Source organism: Hyperolius riggenbachi, chromosome 1 (assembly GCF_040937935.1).
Source record: "Hyperolius riggenbachi isolate aHypRig1 chromosome 1, aHypRig1.pri, whole genome shotgun sequence".
Lineage (NCBI taxonomy): Eukaryota > Metazoa > Chordata > Amphibia > Anura > Hyperoliidae > Hyperolius > Hyperolius riggenbachi.
Window position 1 is genome coordinate 300,134,710 of NC_090646.1, and position 14,538 is coordinate 300,149,247.

Below are 14,538 nucleotides of genomic sequence, written 5' to 3' on the forward strand. Positions count from 1 at the left end.
TGAGTGCCATGCGCTCCAGTGACGTCAGAGACCCGGCGAGACACAGAGGCTTGAGCCTCAGCGCGGGTCTCGGCGTTCCACCGCCATGAGCGGCCACAGGATGTTACAGGCCATCTCAGTCCCCAGACCTGAATATATGTGGTGTGAGTTAAAGAGAGCTGTCCATGCTCGGAAGTCATCAAGCCTGAATGAACTAGAGATGTTTTATAAAGAGGAATGGTCCAAAATACCTTCAACCAGAATTCAGACTCTCATTGAACCTACAGGAATCGTTTAGAGGCTGTAATTTCTGCAAAAGGAGGATCTACTAAATATTGATTTCATTTCTTTTTTGTGGTGCCCAAATTTATGCACCTTCCTAATTGTGTTTAAACAATTATTGCACACTTTCTGTAAATCAAATAAACTTCATTTCACTTCTCAAATATCACTGTGTGTGTCTCCTATATGATATATTTACCTGACATTTTTTTCATAACAACCAACAATTTATATATGGAAATCATGACAATTAACAAGGTAGCCCAAACTTTCGCATCCCACTGTAGTTATACTACAATATATTGGGCTCTCAGTGTCCCTTTCTGTTTTCCTCCTACAAGTGCTGAGGCAGGTGCACAAGCAGACAGAAATTGTACATGCTCAGAACGCTCTAGCCCATGGCTTTTGTATATAGCCAGGCAGGAGCGCAGACATACAGGGAGCATGGAGTGGGACTTAGCATGCACCTCTCCTTCAACTTCTGTTTAACTGACTGCTGTTAGAGCCAGAAACAGGAAGCAGAGGTGAGTTCAGCGAATCTAGAGGACCTGTAAATATCTGGACCCCATAATAGACACATTCTCGTGTCTAGTTTAGGATTTTTGGGGGTCATTTCAGGTGTCCTTTAAATACATATGCAGTGTTCTCCCTAGAGCCTATTAGCCGGGCTCTCCGCCCACCTGAAATTCCTGAGCGCCCGGCTGCAAATCGCTAGCCTCCATGTGCGGTAACCAGGGCCGGCCTTAGGTTTCACAGCGCCCTGAGCGAAAACTGATTTTTGTGCCCCCCCCCCCTCTCATCCTCTTCCCACATGCATATACAGTACACATACACACACACACACACACACACACACACACACACACACACACACACACACACACACAGGCCCATATGCAATTCACCTATTCTCCTGAGATATCTCCTAGGACAGGGGTTCCCAACCTTTTTGACGTTGTGACACATCACGCCAAATGCTCAGATCTCTGTGACATCACGTATATTTAAAATGAAAACTACTATTAATAACCACGACTGGATGGAAAGAGTGCATTATGCTGAATACACTTAAAAATGAAGGCTAGAACCTTTCAGGAATATTAATAAAAACAATCAGTGGGACAGTTAGCCGCCATCCCCCCTTTTAGAATGATAGCACAGCACTGACAATTTGCACCACACGTGATAGCCGCAGTGCGGCTATCCCCCCCTCCCCTCAAACGCCCTCAGACTCAGTATAGGTAGGTAGCCAGGTATAGGTGCCAACAGTATAGGATCTCATGTATAGGTGCCCTCAATATAGGTTGCCAAGCATAGGTGCCCCCAGTATAGGAAGTCAGTTGAAGGTCTCCATCCCCCCATAGGTAGACAGGCATAGGTGCCTCCAGTCTAGGTAGCCAGGTGTTGGAGCCCTCAGTAAAGGTAGCCAGCTATAGGTGTCCCCAGTATAGGAAATCAGGTGTAGGTGCCCTCAGTATAGGCAACCAGCTATAGGCGCCCCCTTGGAAGCCGGCGCCCTGAGCGACCGCTCTGGTCGCTCATAATAAAGGCCGGCTATGGCGGTAACTGCTTTTACAAGCGCCCGCTGTTCCTCAATTCCCGTCTGTGTCAGTGGTGTGGAGGGAGGGAGGGACAGGGAAACTACTGTATGATGTCGTGTCGTCCCGCCCTCCTCATGCAGCTCAGAAGACTGCCTCTCACTACTGCTGTCAGCCAGTCACGTTACAGCTTCTCCAGTGGGGGGCGTAGCCTGTCTTGTAGGTCAGCTAATGTGCTGCCGTTATGGAACTTTTACAAGCCGCTGGGTCTGTGTGTTTTCCTGCTGTAAACGTGGTGGGAGAGGGGAGAAAACGAGCATACTTCTCTTTAAGCTGGTCACTAACGGTCCAATTTCTAGCGAAAAATCGTTTGAGCGATCAGAAATTCTGATCTGATTGGTTGTAAATAATCTCCATTGGTGGACACAATTGATTATGAACGAGTGAAAAAAATGTCGCCCGAATTAATTTTCGTCGAACGAAAATTTGGATTTTCTTGGTGGTCGTGATAGATAGGAAGCAATGATTGGTTGGTTAATGGTGTAGTGAACAATTTTTCGTCCGATCAAAATTTCTGATCGCTCGAACGATTTTTCGCATGAAATTGGACCATTAGTGGCCAGCTTTAGTGTGATCAGGTCAGTCATCCTCCTTCGACAGGCTGGCCTCTTGTTTTCAGAGTGTGTAATAAAACATCAGAGGATTGCTAGACAGTGTGTGAAGGACTCCTCAAGCTGTAGGCTTCCTCCCCCATGTGTGTCTCCGGGAAATCAAACAGTGAGAAATCTCAGGGGGATACAGCTGCTGCTGACCTGTGACGATCTATTTACACAGCTCATTGTGATTCCTGGGCTAAGCTGTCTATCTAGCTGATTACCTATACATCATACCCACCTGCATCTTAATGGCAATCTTTTACAGCAGGCATCAGAAATGATTGTTAGTTTCCGCTAAAATCGGTAGCAAAAACTTAGTTTCATTTGAACGATTACTTGTGTCCTCTCAGTCACATCACTCCACTTCCGATGTTCAAAATAGATCGTGGAATTTTTGTTCATAGCGGAATTCCGTGATCTATCTTTTGATGGGGACTCTGCTTTAATCTTAAATTGCTACTCATGTCCAAATCCAAACGTCCAGTGCTGTAGCCACTAATTGCAGCTTTCAACATAGGTGCATATAGGTGGCACCCAAAATAAATTAGCCACTTCGTGTGATCCTCCCAGCCTGACCTTCCGTCACCACCCGGGTACTTTTTTATGCCACCCGGCTGAAAAAAATTTCTGGGGAGAACACTGACATATGCCATTTCAGTGATGATATTTTGCTAAAAAAACTCGGTTTGGCAGGCTGTTTAGTTAATTTATGAGTGGAGTCCTGGCTTCATCATCCATTATCCTATTTTATAACTTGTGTGTTAGGGATTCCAAGAGCAGAACCTGTTGACCTCGCCATAGGGCGTGGAGTGTAAGTGGCACCGGGTCTTCACCAGAGCACCCTGCAAGGGATGATGGGCTGCTACCCCTAGTGGGCAACGGACTTCTTTGCTGCCTGGTGGCCACCAGGTCATGACCACTGGGATTGCCCCACCAGTGATATAGGAGAAAAGGCGAAGCTGCGATGTAGATTCAGTCGGAGGATGAATACAGGCGGAGACTGGAGACAGAAATCGTAACCGGAGAAGACTGGTACAGGTCGGGACTGGCAGCAAACAATATGTAGTTAAGGTCACAAGCTGAGGTAAGAGGCAGGCAGCAGACAATGAGCGATATCCAGGTCACAAACAGGATCAGTAGGCAGGCGGCAGACAATAGGCGTAGTCGGGGTCACAAGCAAGGTCACAACAGGAAATCAGGCGATACAGTGGCTCAGAGTCTCTGGACAGGAAAGCTTCTAAGAACAGACAACAAGGATGCCCAGGCGAGACTGCTATAGCACTACTGATTTGGCACCAGATTCAAATCTTGTGTGCGCATGCGTGTCCGCATCAGCGCTCGTGCGCATGCGTATGATGATATACGGTTGATATGGGATGTGATGCGGCTGGCTGGTGACTCAAAGTTGCGACCATTCTCGCGCACGAGGAGAAGCACGCGCAGAACGGACGCAACACCCGCTGAGACCGACACAACGCCAAGTGAGCTTGACATTGCGTTCAAATTATGTTAATTAAAACTCATTAATAAGTTAAATGAAAATTCAGAGCATGCTTTGAATATTTAAAAACAGAAAGTGACTGCAGACGTTATGATTTAAAAATGTTACCACTGTAATTTGCAAAAGTTATGATTTAAAAACGTTACTACTGTAACTATTTTTCGACTTCCTTTTTGTATTTAGTTTCATTTCTACTTTAATTGCCATGAACTCACATACATATTAGGTAGATTTAATGTTATATTAGAATGTAACAAACTTTAGTTCTGATTAGTGTTGGGCGAACAGTGTTCGCCACTGTTCGGGTTCTGCAGAACATCACCCTGTTCGGGTGATGTTCGGGTTCGGCCGAACACCTGATGGTGTTCGGCCAAACTGTTCGGCCATATGGCCGAACTAAGAGCGCATGGCCGAACGTTACCCGAACGTTCGGCTAGCGCTGTGATTGGCCGAACGGGTCACGTGTAGTGTTGGGCGAACATCTAGATGTTCGGGTTCGGGCCGAACATGGCCGAACTCCGAACATAATGGAAGTCAATGGGGACCCGAACTTTTGTGCTTTGTAAAGCCTCCTTACATGCTACATACCCCAAATTTACAGGGTATGTGCACCTTGGGAGTGGGTACAAGAGGAAAAAAAATTAGCAAAAAGAGCTTATAGTTTTTGAGAAAATCGATTTTAAAGTTTCAAAGGGAAAACTGTCTTTTAAATGCGGGAAATGTCTGTTTTCTTTGCACAGGTAACATGCTTTTTGTCGGCATGCAGTCATAAATGTAATACATATAAGAGGTTCCAGGAAAAGGGACCGGTAACGCTAACCCAGCAGCAGCACACGTGATGGAACAAGAGGAGGGTGGCGCAGGAGGAGAAGGCCACGCTTTGAGACACAACAACCCAGGCCTTGCATGAGGACAAGAAGCGTGCGGATAGCAATTTGCATTTTGTCGCCATGCAGTCATAAATGTAATACAGATGAGAGGTTCAATAAACAGGGACCGGAAACGCTAACCCATCACAGATGTTCATTGTTCATGTTACTTGGTTGGGGTCCGGGAGTGTTGCGTAGTCGTTTCCAATCCAGGATTGATTCATTTTAATTTGAGTCAGACGGTCTGCATTTTCTGTGGAGAGGCGGATACGCCGCCGATCTGTGACGATGCCTCCGGCAGCACTGAAACAGCGTTCCGACATAACGCTGGCTGCCAGGCAAGCCAGCACCTCTATTGCGTACATTGCCAGTTTGTGCCAGGTGTCTAGCTTCGATACCCAATAGTTGAAGGGTGCAGATGGATTGTTCAACACAGCTACGCCATCTGACATGTAGTCCTTGACCATCTTCTCCAGGCGATCGGTGTTGGAGGTGGATCTGCACGCTTGCTGTTCTGTGTGCTGCTGCATGGGTGTCAGAAAATTTTCCCACTCCAAGGACACTGCCGATACCATTCCCTTTTGGGCACTAGCTGTGGCTTGTGTTGTTTGCTGCCCTCCTGGTCGTCCTGGGTTTGCGGAAGTCAGTCTGTCGGCGTACAACTGGCTAGAGGAGGGGGAGGATGTCAATCTCCTCTCTAAATTTTCCACAAGGGCCTGCTGGTATTCTTCCATTTTGACCTGTCTGGCTCTTTCTTCAAACAGTTTTGGAACATTGTGTTTGTACCGTGGATCCAGAAGGGTATAAACCCAGTAATTGGTGTTGTCCAGAATGCGCACAATGCGTGGGTCGCGTTCAATGCAGTCCTAGGCCGAAGAGGTCATAGCCTAGGGTCACAAAACCTGTTTATTGGGCAATTTCAATGGTGGCGAGTCTGACGTACATAAATCGCAGCAATGGCCGTTAGCAACGTCTGAATCTCACGAAATGTCTCATGCAGGTAGAAGACATATTGTTAGACTTGGGCTCCAAAGATGGGTTCCCTACATCTCTGCAAACCAGAGTTACAGGGCTCCAAATTTGGTAAAATCCCCCATAGGCTTTCATTGGGCCTCCTATTTACAGTTCCAAAATCTCACATCTTTTCAAAGGGCAATGGCTCAGCAGTACCAAATTTTCTAGCATTGTAGGGACCCTTAGGGGGAACATGACTGGTGAGTTTCGGGCCCCTAGGCCAAAGAGGTCATAGCCTAGGGTCACAAAAACCTGTTTATTGGGGCTATTTCAATGGTAGTGATGGTGACGTACATAAATCGCAGCAATGGCCGTTAGCAAAGTCTGAATCTCACGAAATGTCTCATGCAGGTAGAAGACATATTGTTAGACTTGGATTCCAAAGATGGGGTCCCTACATCTCTGCAAACCAGAGTTACAGGGGTCCAAAATTGGTAAAATCCCCCATAGGATTTCATTGGCTCCCTATTTCACTTTCCAAAATCTCACATCTTTTCAAAGGGCAATGGCTCAGCAGTACCAAATTTTCTAGCATTGTAGGGACCCTTAGGGGGAACATGACTGGTGAGTTTCGGGCCCCTAGGCCGAAGAGGTCATAGCCTAGGGTCACAAAAACCTGTTTATTGGGGCTATTTCAATGGTAGTGATGGTGACGTACATAAATCGCAGCAATGGCCGTTAGCAAAGTCTGAATCTCACGAAATGTCTCATGCAGGTAGAAGACATATTGTTAGACTTGGATTCCAAAGATGGGGTCCCTACATCTCTGCAAACCAGAGTTACAGGGGTCCAAAATTGGTAAAATCCCCCATAGGATTTCATTGGCTCCCTATTTCACTTTCCAAAATCTCACATCTTTTCAAAGGGCAATGGCTCAGCAGTACCAAATTTTCTAGCATTGTAGGGACCCTTAGGGGGATCATGACTGGTGAGTTTTGCCACTGCTGAGCCATTGCCCTTTGAAATGGTGTGAGATTTTGGAACGGTAAATAGGAGGCCCAATGAAAGCCTATGGGGGATTTTACCAATTTTGGACCCCTGTAACTCTGGTTTGCAGAGATGTAGGGACCCCATCTTTGGAATCTAAGTCTAACAATATGTCTTCTACCTGCATGAGACATTTCGTGAGATTCAGACTTTGCTAACGGCCATGGCTGAGATTTATGTACGCCACCATCACTACCATTGAAATAGCCCAAATAAACAGGTTTTTGTGACCCTAGGCTATGACCTCTTCGGCCTAGGGGCCCGAAACTCACCAGTCATGTTCCCCCTAAGGGTCCCTACAATGCTAGAAAATTTGGTACTGCTGAGCCATTGCCCTTTGAAAAGATGTGAGATTTTGGAAAGTGAAATAGGGAGGCAATGAAATCCTATGGGGGATTTTACCAATTTTGGACCCCTGTAACTCTGGTTTGCAGAGATGTAGGGACCCCATCTTTGGAATTCAAGTCTAACAATATGTCTTCTACCTGCATGAGACATTTCGTGAGATTCAGACTTTGCTAACGGCCATTGCTGCAATTTATGTACGTCACCATCACTACCATTGAAATAGCCCCAATAAACAGGTTTTTGTGACCCTAGGCTATGACCTCTTCGGCCTAGGGGCCCGAAACTCACCAGTCATGTTCCCCCTAAGGGTCCCTACAATGCTAGAAAATTTGGTACTGCTGAGCCATTGCCCTTAGAAAAGATGTGAGATTTTGGAAAGTGAAATAGGGAGCCAATGAAATCCTATGGGGGATTTTACCAATTTTGGACCCCTGTAACTCTGGTTTGCAGAGATGTAGGGACCCCATCTTTGGAATCCAAGTCTAACAATATGTCTTCTACCTGCATGAGACATTTCGTGAGATTCAGACGTTGCTAACGGCCATTGCTGCGATTTATGTACGTCAGACTCGCCACCATTGAAATTGCCCAATAAACAGGTTTTGTGACCCTAGGCTATGACCTCTTCGGCCTAGGACTGCATTGAACGCGACCCACGCATTGTGCGCATTCTGGACAACACCAATTACTGGGTTTATACCCTTCTGGATCCACGGTACAAACACAATGTTCCAAAACTGTTTGAAGAAAGAGCCAGACAGGTCAAAATGGAAGAATACCAGCAGGCCCTTGTGGAAAATTTAGAGAGGAGATTGACATCCTCCCCCTCCTCTAGCCAGTTGTACGCCGACAGACTGACTTCCGCAAACCCAGGACGACCAGGAGGGCAGCAAACAACACAAGCCGCAGCTAGTGCCCAAAAGGGAATGGTATCGGCAGTGTCCTTGGAGTGGGAAAATTTTCTGACACCCATGCAGCAGCACACAGAACAGCAAGCGTGCAGATCCACCTCCAACACCGATCGCCTGGAGAAGATGATCAAGGACTACATGTCAGATGGCGTAGCTGTGTTGAACAATCCATCTGCACCCTTCAACTATTGGGTATCGAAGCTAGACACCTGGCACAAACTGGCAATGTACGCAATAGAGGTGCTGGCTTGCCCGGCAGCCAGCGTTATGTCGGAACGCTGTTTCAGTGCTGCCGGAGGCATCGTCACAGATCGGCGGCGTATCCGCCTCTCCACAGAAAATGCAGACCGTCTGACTCAAATTAAAATGAATCAATCCTGTATTGGAAACGACTACGCAACACTCCCGGACCCCAACCAAGTAACATGAACAATGACCATCTGTGATGGGTTAGCGTTTCCGGTCCCTGTTTATTGAACCTCTCATCTGTATTACATTTATGACTGCATGGCGACAAAATGCAAATTGCTATCCGCACGCTTCTTGTCCTCATGCAAGGCCTGGGTTGTTGTGTCTCAAAGCGTGGCCTTCTCCTCCTGCGCCACCCTCCTCTTGTTCCATCACGTGTGCTGCTGCTGGGTTAGCGTTACCGGTCCCTTTTCCTGGAACCTCTTATATGTATTACATTTATGACTGCATGCCGACAAAAAGCATGTTACCTGTGCAAAGAAAACAGACATTTCCCGCATTTAAAAGACAGTTTTCCCTTTGAAACTTTAAAATCGATTTTCTCAAAAACTATAAGCTCTTTTTGCTAAATTTTTTTTTCCTCTTGTACCCACTCCCAAGGTGCACATACCCTGTAAATTTGGGGTATGTAGCATGTAAGGAGGCTTTACAAAGCACAAAAGTTCGGGTCCCCATTGACTTCCATTATGTTCGGAGTTCGGGTCGAACACCCGAACATCGCGGCCATGTTCGGCCTGTTCGGCCCGAACCCGAACATCTAGATGTTCGCCCAACACTAGTTCTGATATGGAACTTATCTGATCATCTGATTGTTTTACTTTAGTTCTTTCTTAATTTGTAAAAAATGTCAGATTTGTATTTTCAATTTGTTTCTCTCTTTCATTTCAGATGTCTTTGAGCCGATGCAGTGTTATAGAATTAGCATTTATGAACTTGCCAAAGACCATCACCGTACTGTAGGAACAACATACTACTTTCGACGTATGTTTAATTAATTAATTTTATTTGGCTTTGGAACAGAGCCACCGTGCCACCTCAGTGCTTAATGTTCATTCTAAACTGTACTGAAATAGTTTGTTCTTGTTTTCTTTTCTTTCTTTCTTTTTAGCATCTTTGGACATAAGTCCAGGAAATCTCACGGTGGTAAAGGTCACTTCCCACTCAGTCCTCTTGAAATGGGATGATTTTGATCTTCAAATGTGTCATGGCCTTCTAAGGAACTGGGAAATTGTAATTACAGATCATACCAGGAATATCTCAAGAAGTTAGTTGGTACAATTCTGACTGATTTAGTGATGTCATTGGGGAAATTCACCAAAGCTCTGTAAACTTAACATCTGCAAAGTGCGCACATTAAAGGACAACTATAAAAGTAAACTAAAATTCTAAATGCCACATATATTTCCAGTAATTATTAGCAAATAGCAATACAAGGGCGTTTTTTCAACTTTTCATGTTTAATGTGAAGAAAATATGACATTTACAGAGAACAAAGCAGGTTATTTCAGAGCAAGGTGCTGAGCACCGTGCGGGGAAGCTGGGTGCAGTCATAGCAGCAATGCAATGCTGAGCACCCCGTAGTGGTGATTAGAGGCTCTGGCGGCTGCCAGACCCCGAATTACATCTCCCTCCAAGTTGCGACAACTCGGAGAAGGAATAGAATTTAACTCTGAGTTTAGCAGCAGCAGGGAGAGCCATAGTTCGGCTCTTCCTGTGCCGAACTGAGCAGCACCACAATAATATGTACTCTACAGACAACAGTTTTCACTGTGGGCATTACTATGGAGGACTGTGTTTAGCACATCCAGCATACAGAAAAAAATCACTGCCTGTAATCCTGTTAGTAAAATGTGTTCAAAATGATAAAAAGCATAAATATAAATGTGTGTAAATAATCATCAGCTGCAGCTCTGTGTGCCTGATCCTGTGTCTCTCTCTCTGCCTCGCAGGGTAAACACTTTACAGCCAGGGAGATCTCATTCTGAATCGGGGAAGCATCCAAGTAAGAAAAAAGTACAGGCCCTTCTTTTCAGATCTTTCTCTGTATCTAAAAATCCCTCAGCTGTTCTCATAGGATCTGTGAGAAAGCAGGCAGGGCAGAAACAAACAGTAAATAATTCCTTCCACTGTTTATAGTGACAGAGAAGTGTAACCTAGCTACATGGTATAGCTCTAGCCTTTAGCATCGATGCTGAGACAAATTGTTGCAAACAGCTAGTAAACAAAACATTTTTTTCACACAGGCTGTGATAAGAGACCTCTGAAAATCTTTCTAGTGTTACTGGCTAAAAGCTCTATAGGTATGTGGAGTTTACAGAAGAACAGTTTCTTTGATAGTTGTTCTTTAAGCTTACTGACATTTACACAATTTAGGTAGCAAGTTACACAAATTGCCTAACTCACTATATACATTTATTACTTACATTGCTTATGTAACAGTAACTCACTAATAATGTACGCTTTCTACACATTAGGTTTACTGAGTTTGGTGAATTTCCTACATTATTTGTGATTTAAGTTGATTAGATTTGTTTACATATTATCTGTACAATAATCATATAGTAATTATTTATTCACTGTTCCAGTGTATGTCTAAAGTCAATCCTTTTAATTTCATAGCCAATTACACTTCAAGACTTTGATCTCAGTCAGGACTGGATTTACAAGTCAAGGCACAGACATTTGAGTGCCATAAACTCTACCCCTCAACACAGTCCACACCCCCAAGTAAACATATTCTGAACTCTAAGGTTGAACAGTGTCAAACAAATTAAAAAAAATGCTGGTGCCAGTAAGGAGTACCTTGTAAATAAATAAATATTATATACAATATTATATAAAATAAATTGCATCAAAAAGGGCGGATTCAAAAAAGTGAAAGATGATAAAAGATAAGGTGCTATAGTACCCAATAAATAGTGACTACTATACAAGTACAAAGTGTGTAGTGCATGCTTCAGTTCATGCATATAATCTCCTCTCATGACAGGCAGTAATTTCACCATCACAAGCAAATATTCCTTACAACCACGATTAGCAGGTATATCCCATTGAAATCAAATATTCTCCAACCCCCATGACTTCTTAATATATCCCCATGATAGGGACATATTCCCTCACTCCTATGATAAGAAGATCTATTGTCCTGTGGCTGTCTTCGCTTCCACATGTACCCCTGGGGCGCGTATGGAGCTTAGCAGGCAGATAAACACCCTCCTACTACTCAATAAATTGAGACCAGGTAATGATCTGTAGCTTTAATGAGCTGAAGTAAGTTCGTGTGAAACTGTGACCAAATAACAGGATGCAATAAATACATGAACTGCAAATATACATAGCACCTATCAGCATACAATAGTCTAATGCATACAGCAACATGGCTGCATGGTTAGCTGACTAGGCCTTACCATACAGTTGAACAACTAACTAGCTGCTTACACCGAAATAACACATAATGCATGCCTACAGTTAGTAATAATAATGCAGATTCATAGAAAACAGAAAAAATGCCTTACCGGTTATGCAGCCTTTAGTGGAGGCACAGATAGGATTCCTCAGCAGAGAGCAGGTGAAAGAATGGCTGTGTCTAGAAGATGACTCCCCTTCTTGTCTGATAAATGAGGTCACAAAAAAGAGGAGGAGTAACAGAGAGGTGGCATACCCCCCTACACCCGCACCATAATATGTTCTGTTAGACACCCTCTCAACAGATGCACCTATTGTCTCCACACCCACCCTTTAGATTGTAAGCCTCTGGCAGGGCCCTCTCCCTTAGTGTTTCCAGCTTGATTATGCAATCTTACTGACAATCACCCCTTTTGTGGACTAGAACAATCTCTATTTTGACCTATGACACTGTATTATCACATCATTTGCATGATCTTGTTTTGTTGTGAGTTTCCTGTATGTCCTACCTTGTATGTTAACCCTTTTATCTATTGTGCAGCGCTGCGTAATATGTTGGTGCTTTATAAATACAATTAATAATAATAATAATCTAAACTGAGAACACTGTAATACAGTGGTCAATAGGTGGTGCTATCCTACCTCATTTTAATATAGGATTAATCCTATATGGATTAGCACTCATTTCACTGGAAAGATGTCTGGAAGACATGACACTCCCCATCTGGTATCAACAGTTACCACTATCATTCAGTAGGAGAGAATAGGAGAATGAGTTCACACACTGGTCTGAGAAACAACTTTGTCTCTTGCTGTCTGCAGAACTTTACTTCCACTTTGCGGACATTTTCATCCTCAGTCACTTGGAAACGTCTTGGTGACAAGTCCTAGGGGCCACTAATTTCTCTGCAATTGGCAGTCCTTTAGAAGAACAACATCCCCAGGTTTCAGGTTGGGCCTGACTGTCTGCCACTTGCTCCCGTGGCTGCAAAGTAGAGATGTACTGTTTCTTCCATCTGTCCCAAAATGTGTCGGCAAGGCACTGTACTTGTTTCCATTGATGTTTGTACATGTCTTTAGTGCTGAACTCACCAGGAGGAGAACTCACTTTCCCAGTCTTTTGGATAAGGAGGGTTGCAGGAGTGAAGGAATGTTTTTTCTGGATCACTAAGAACTGGAGTCAGAGGTCTAGCATTGATGATAGCTGTGACTTTAGCCATGATTACCAGGTTGTCATGAGTGAGTCTTGCAGTTCCTACTTGTAGAAAGATGGAATCCAATATCCTGCAGGCAATGCGGATCATCCTCTCCCAAGCTCCACCCATGTGAGAGGAGTGAGATGGGTTGAAAGTCCAATTGCAGTCCTGATCACTCAGGTATCTTTCCACAATCTTGGCATCAATATTGGAAGAAATCTGTAGTTCTTTAGCTGCTCCAACAAAATTGGTGCCTCTGTCAGAGCGGATGTGCTTCACAGGACCTCTGATTGCCATAAAACGTTTAACGACTTGAGGACCATGGTATTAACGCCCCCTAGTGACCAGGACATGTATTACTAAAATGGCCACTGCAGCTTTAAGGCCAAGCTGCAGGGCTGAACAATTCAGCACACGAGTGATTTCCCCCCCCCCTTTTCTCCCCACCAACAGAGAACTCTGTTGGTGGGGTCTGATTGCCCCCCCAGGTGGTTTTTTGGGGGGTAAATATTTATTGTAATAAATTTTCTATAAAATTTACTATTTTTTTTATTTATTCTATATCCCTCCGTTCCTCCCTCCCTCCCCCCGCCAGCCAATCAGCGTGATCAGCTGTCATAGGCTCCAGTCTATGACAGCCGATCACTGTTTTGCCTGCCAGGGGGTCAGCGTGTCACACGGCTGTCCCCAGTACAGCTCTGCTGCAGATCGCAGCGCTGTACAAAGTAATTCGCCGTGTAACAGTCTCTCGAGCGGCAATCGCCTCTGTGAGACTGAAGGCGGAGCATTCCAAGCAGGAGATGGGCGCGCTCCTGGTAGCCTCATAGACGGCCGTTCACGCCAGTTGGCGTGGAGCGGTCCTGGGGCTGCCGCACTGCTCACGCCAATTGGCATGTAGCAGTCAGCAAGTAGCTAAGAGCGTTGATAAAGCTTGAAGTATCCATAGATTCAATGTGAACAGCTCTGATGGTCATACATGTGAATATGACTGCCCAGCGTTTACGGTTTGCTTGACCTCTTCTAGTCTAATGTGTTGTGACAGACCAGGGCCCAAATTCACCAAGTCCAACATTGGTGAAAGGAGAATCCATACTGATTAGCCATCTTCTGTGTTTGTAGCATACCACAAAGTTTACGGCACGTGATGCAAATGTAGATGACAGTACTCACATATCTCTTCACCCCAACTATTCACAATCCAGCAGTATGTAAAGCTCCTTCTGTAAAAAATCTTCCTTGGTGCTTGACTTGGAAATGGTAGTGTTGTACAATCAATGTTGTAACATGATGATGACCAGGAATTATCAGAGGATTTAATTCATCCTCAAGCTCTAGACTTGCTTGCTTAAGACGACCTCCTACTCTCAGTAGACTGTCCTTGTCAAGGAATGGGTCAAGCTTCTTCAAAGAGCTGTCTTTAGGGATAGACTTGCTGTTACTGATACAGTCAATCTCTTTAGCATAGATTTCATGCTGTACGGTACGAATGATGAAGTTCTTGGACTGCTAGAGTTCTGTTATGGTGTAAACCTCTTGGCAGTGGTGGCAACCTTTGCACTTCCTAGCTTCATTAGAATTGGTTCCTTGAAAGGATCGAAATATG

The 14,538-nt window shown here is 44.6% G+C and overlaps 1 protein-coding gene across 5 annotated transcripts in view; it reads left to right on the forward strand.

Annotated features, from left to right (window-relative positions):
* IL12RB1 (interleukin 12 receptor subunit beta 1) overlaps nt 1-14,538 on the forward strand; it is a 485,568-nt gene that overhangs the window by 412,907 nt on the left and 58,123 nt on the right. For all 5 annotated transcript variants that reach the window (XM_068233781.1, XM_068233782.1, XM_068233779.1 and 2 more), the window contains 2 exons: nt 9,223-9,315; nt 9,443-9,598. In XM_068233781.1, the coding sequence (XP_068089882.1) occupies nt 9,223-9,315; nt 9,443-9,598 (249 nt within the window). The remainder of the gene's footprint in view (nt 1-9,222; nt 9,316-9,442; nt 9,599-14,538) is intronic.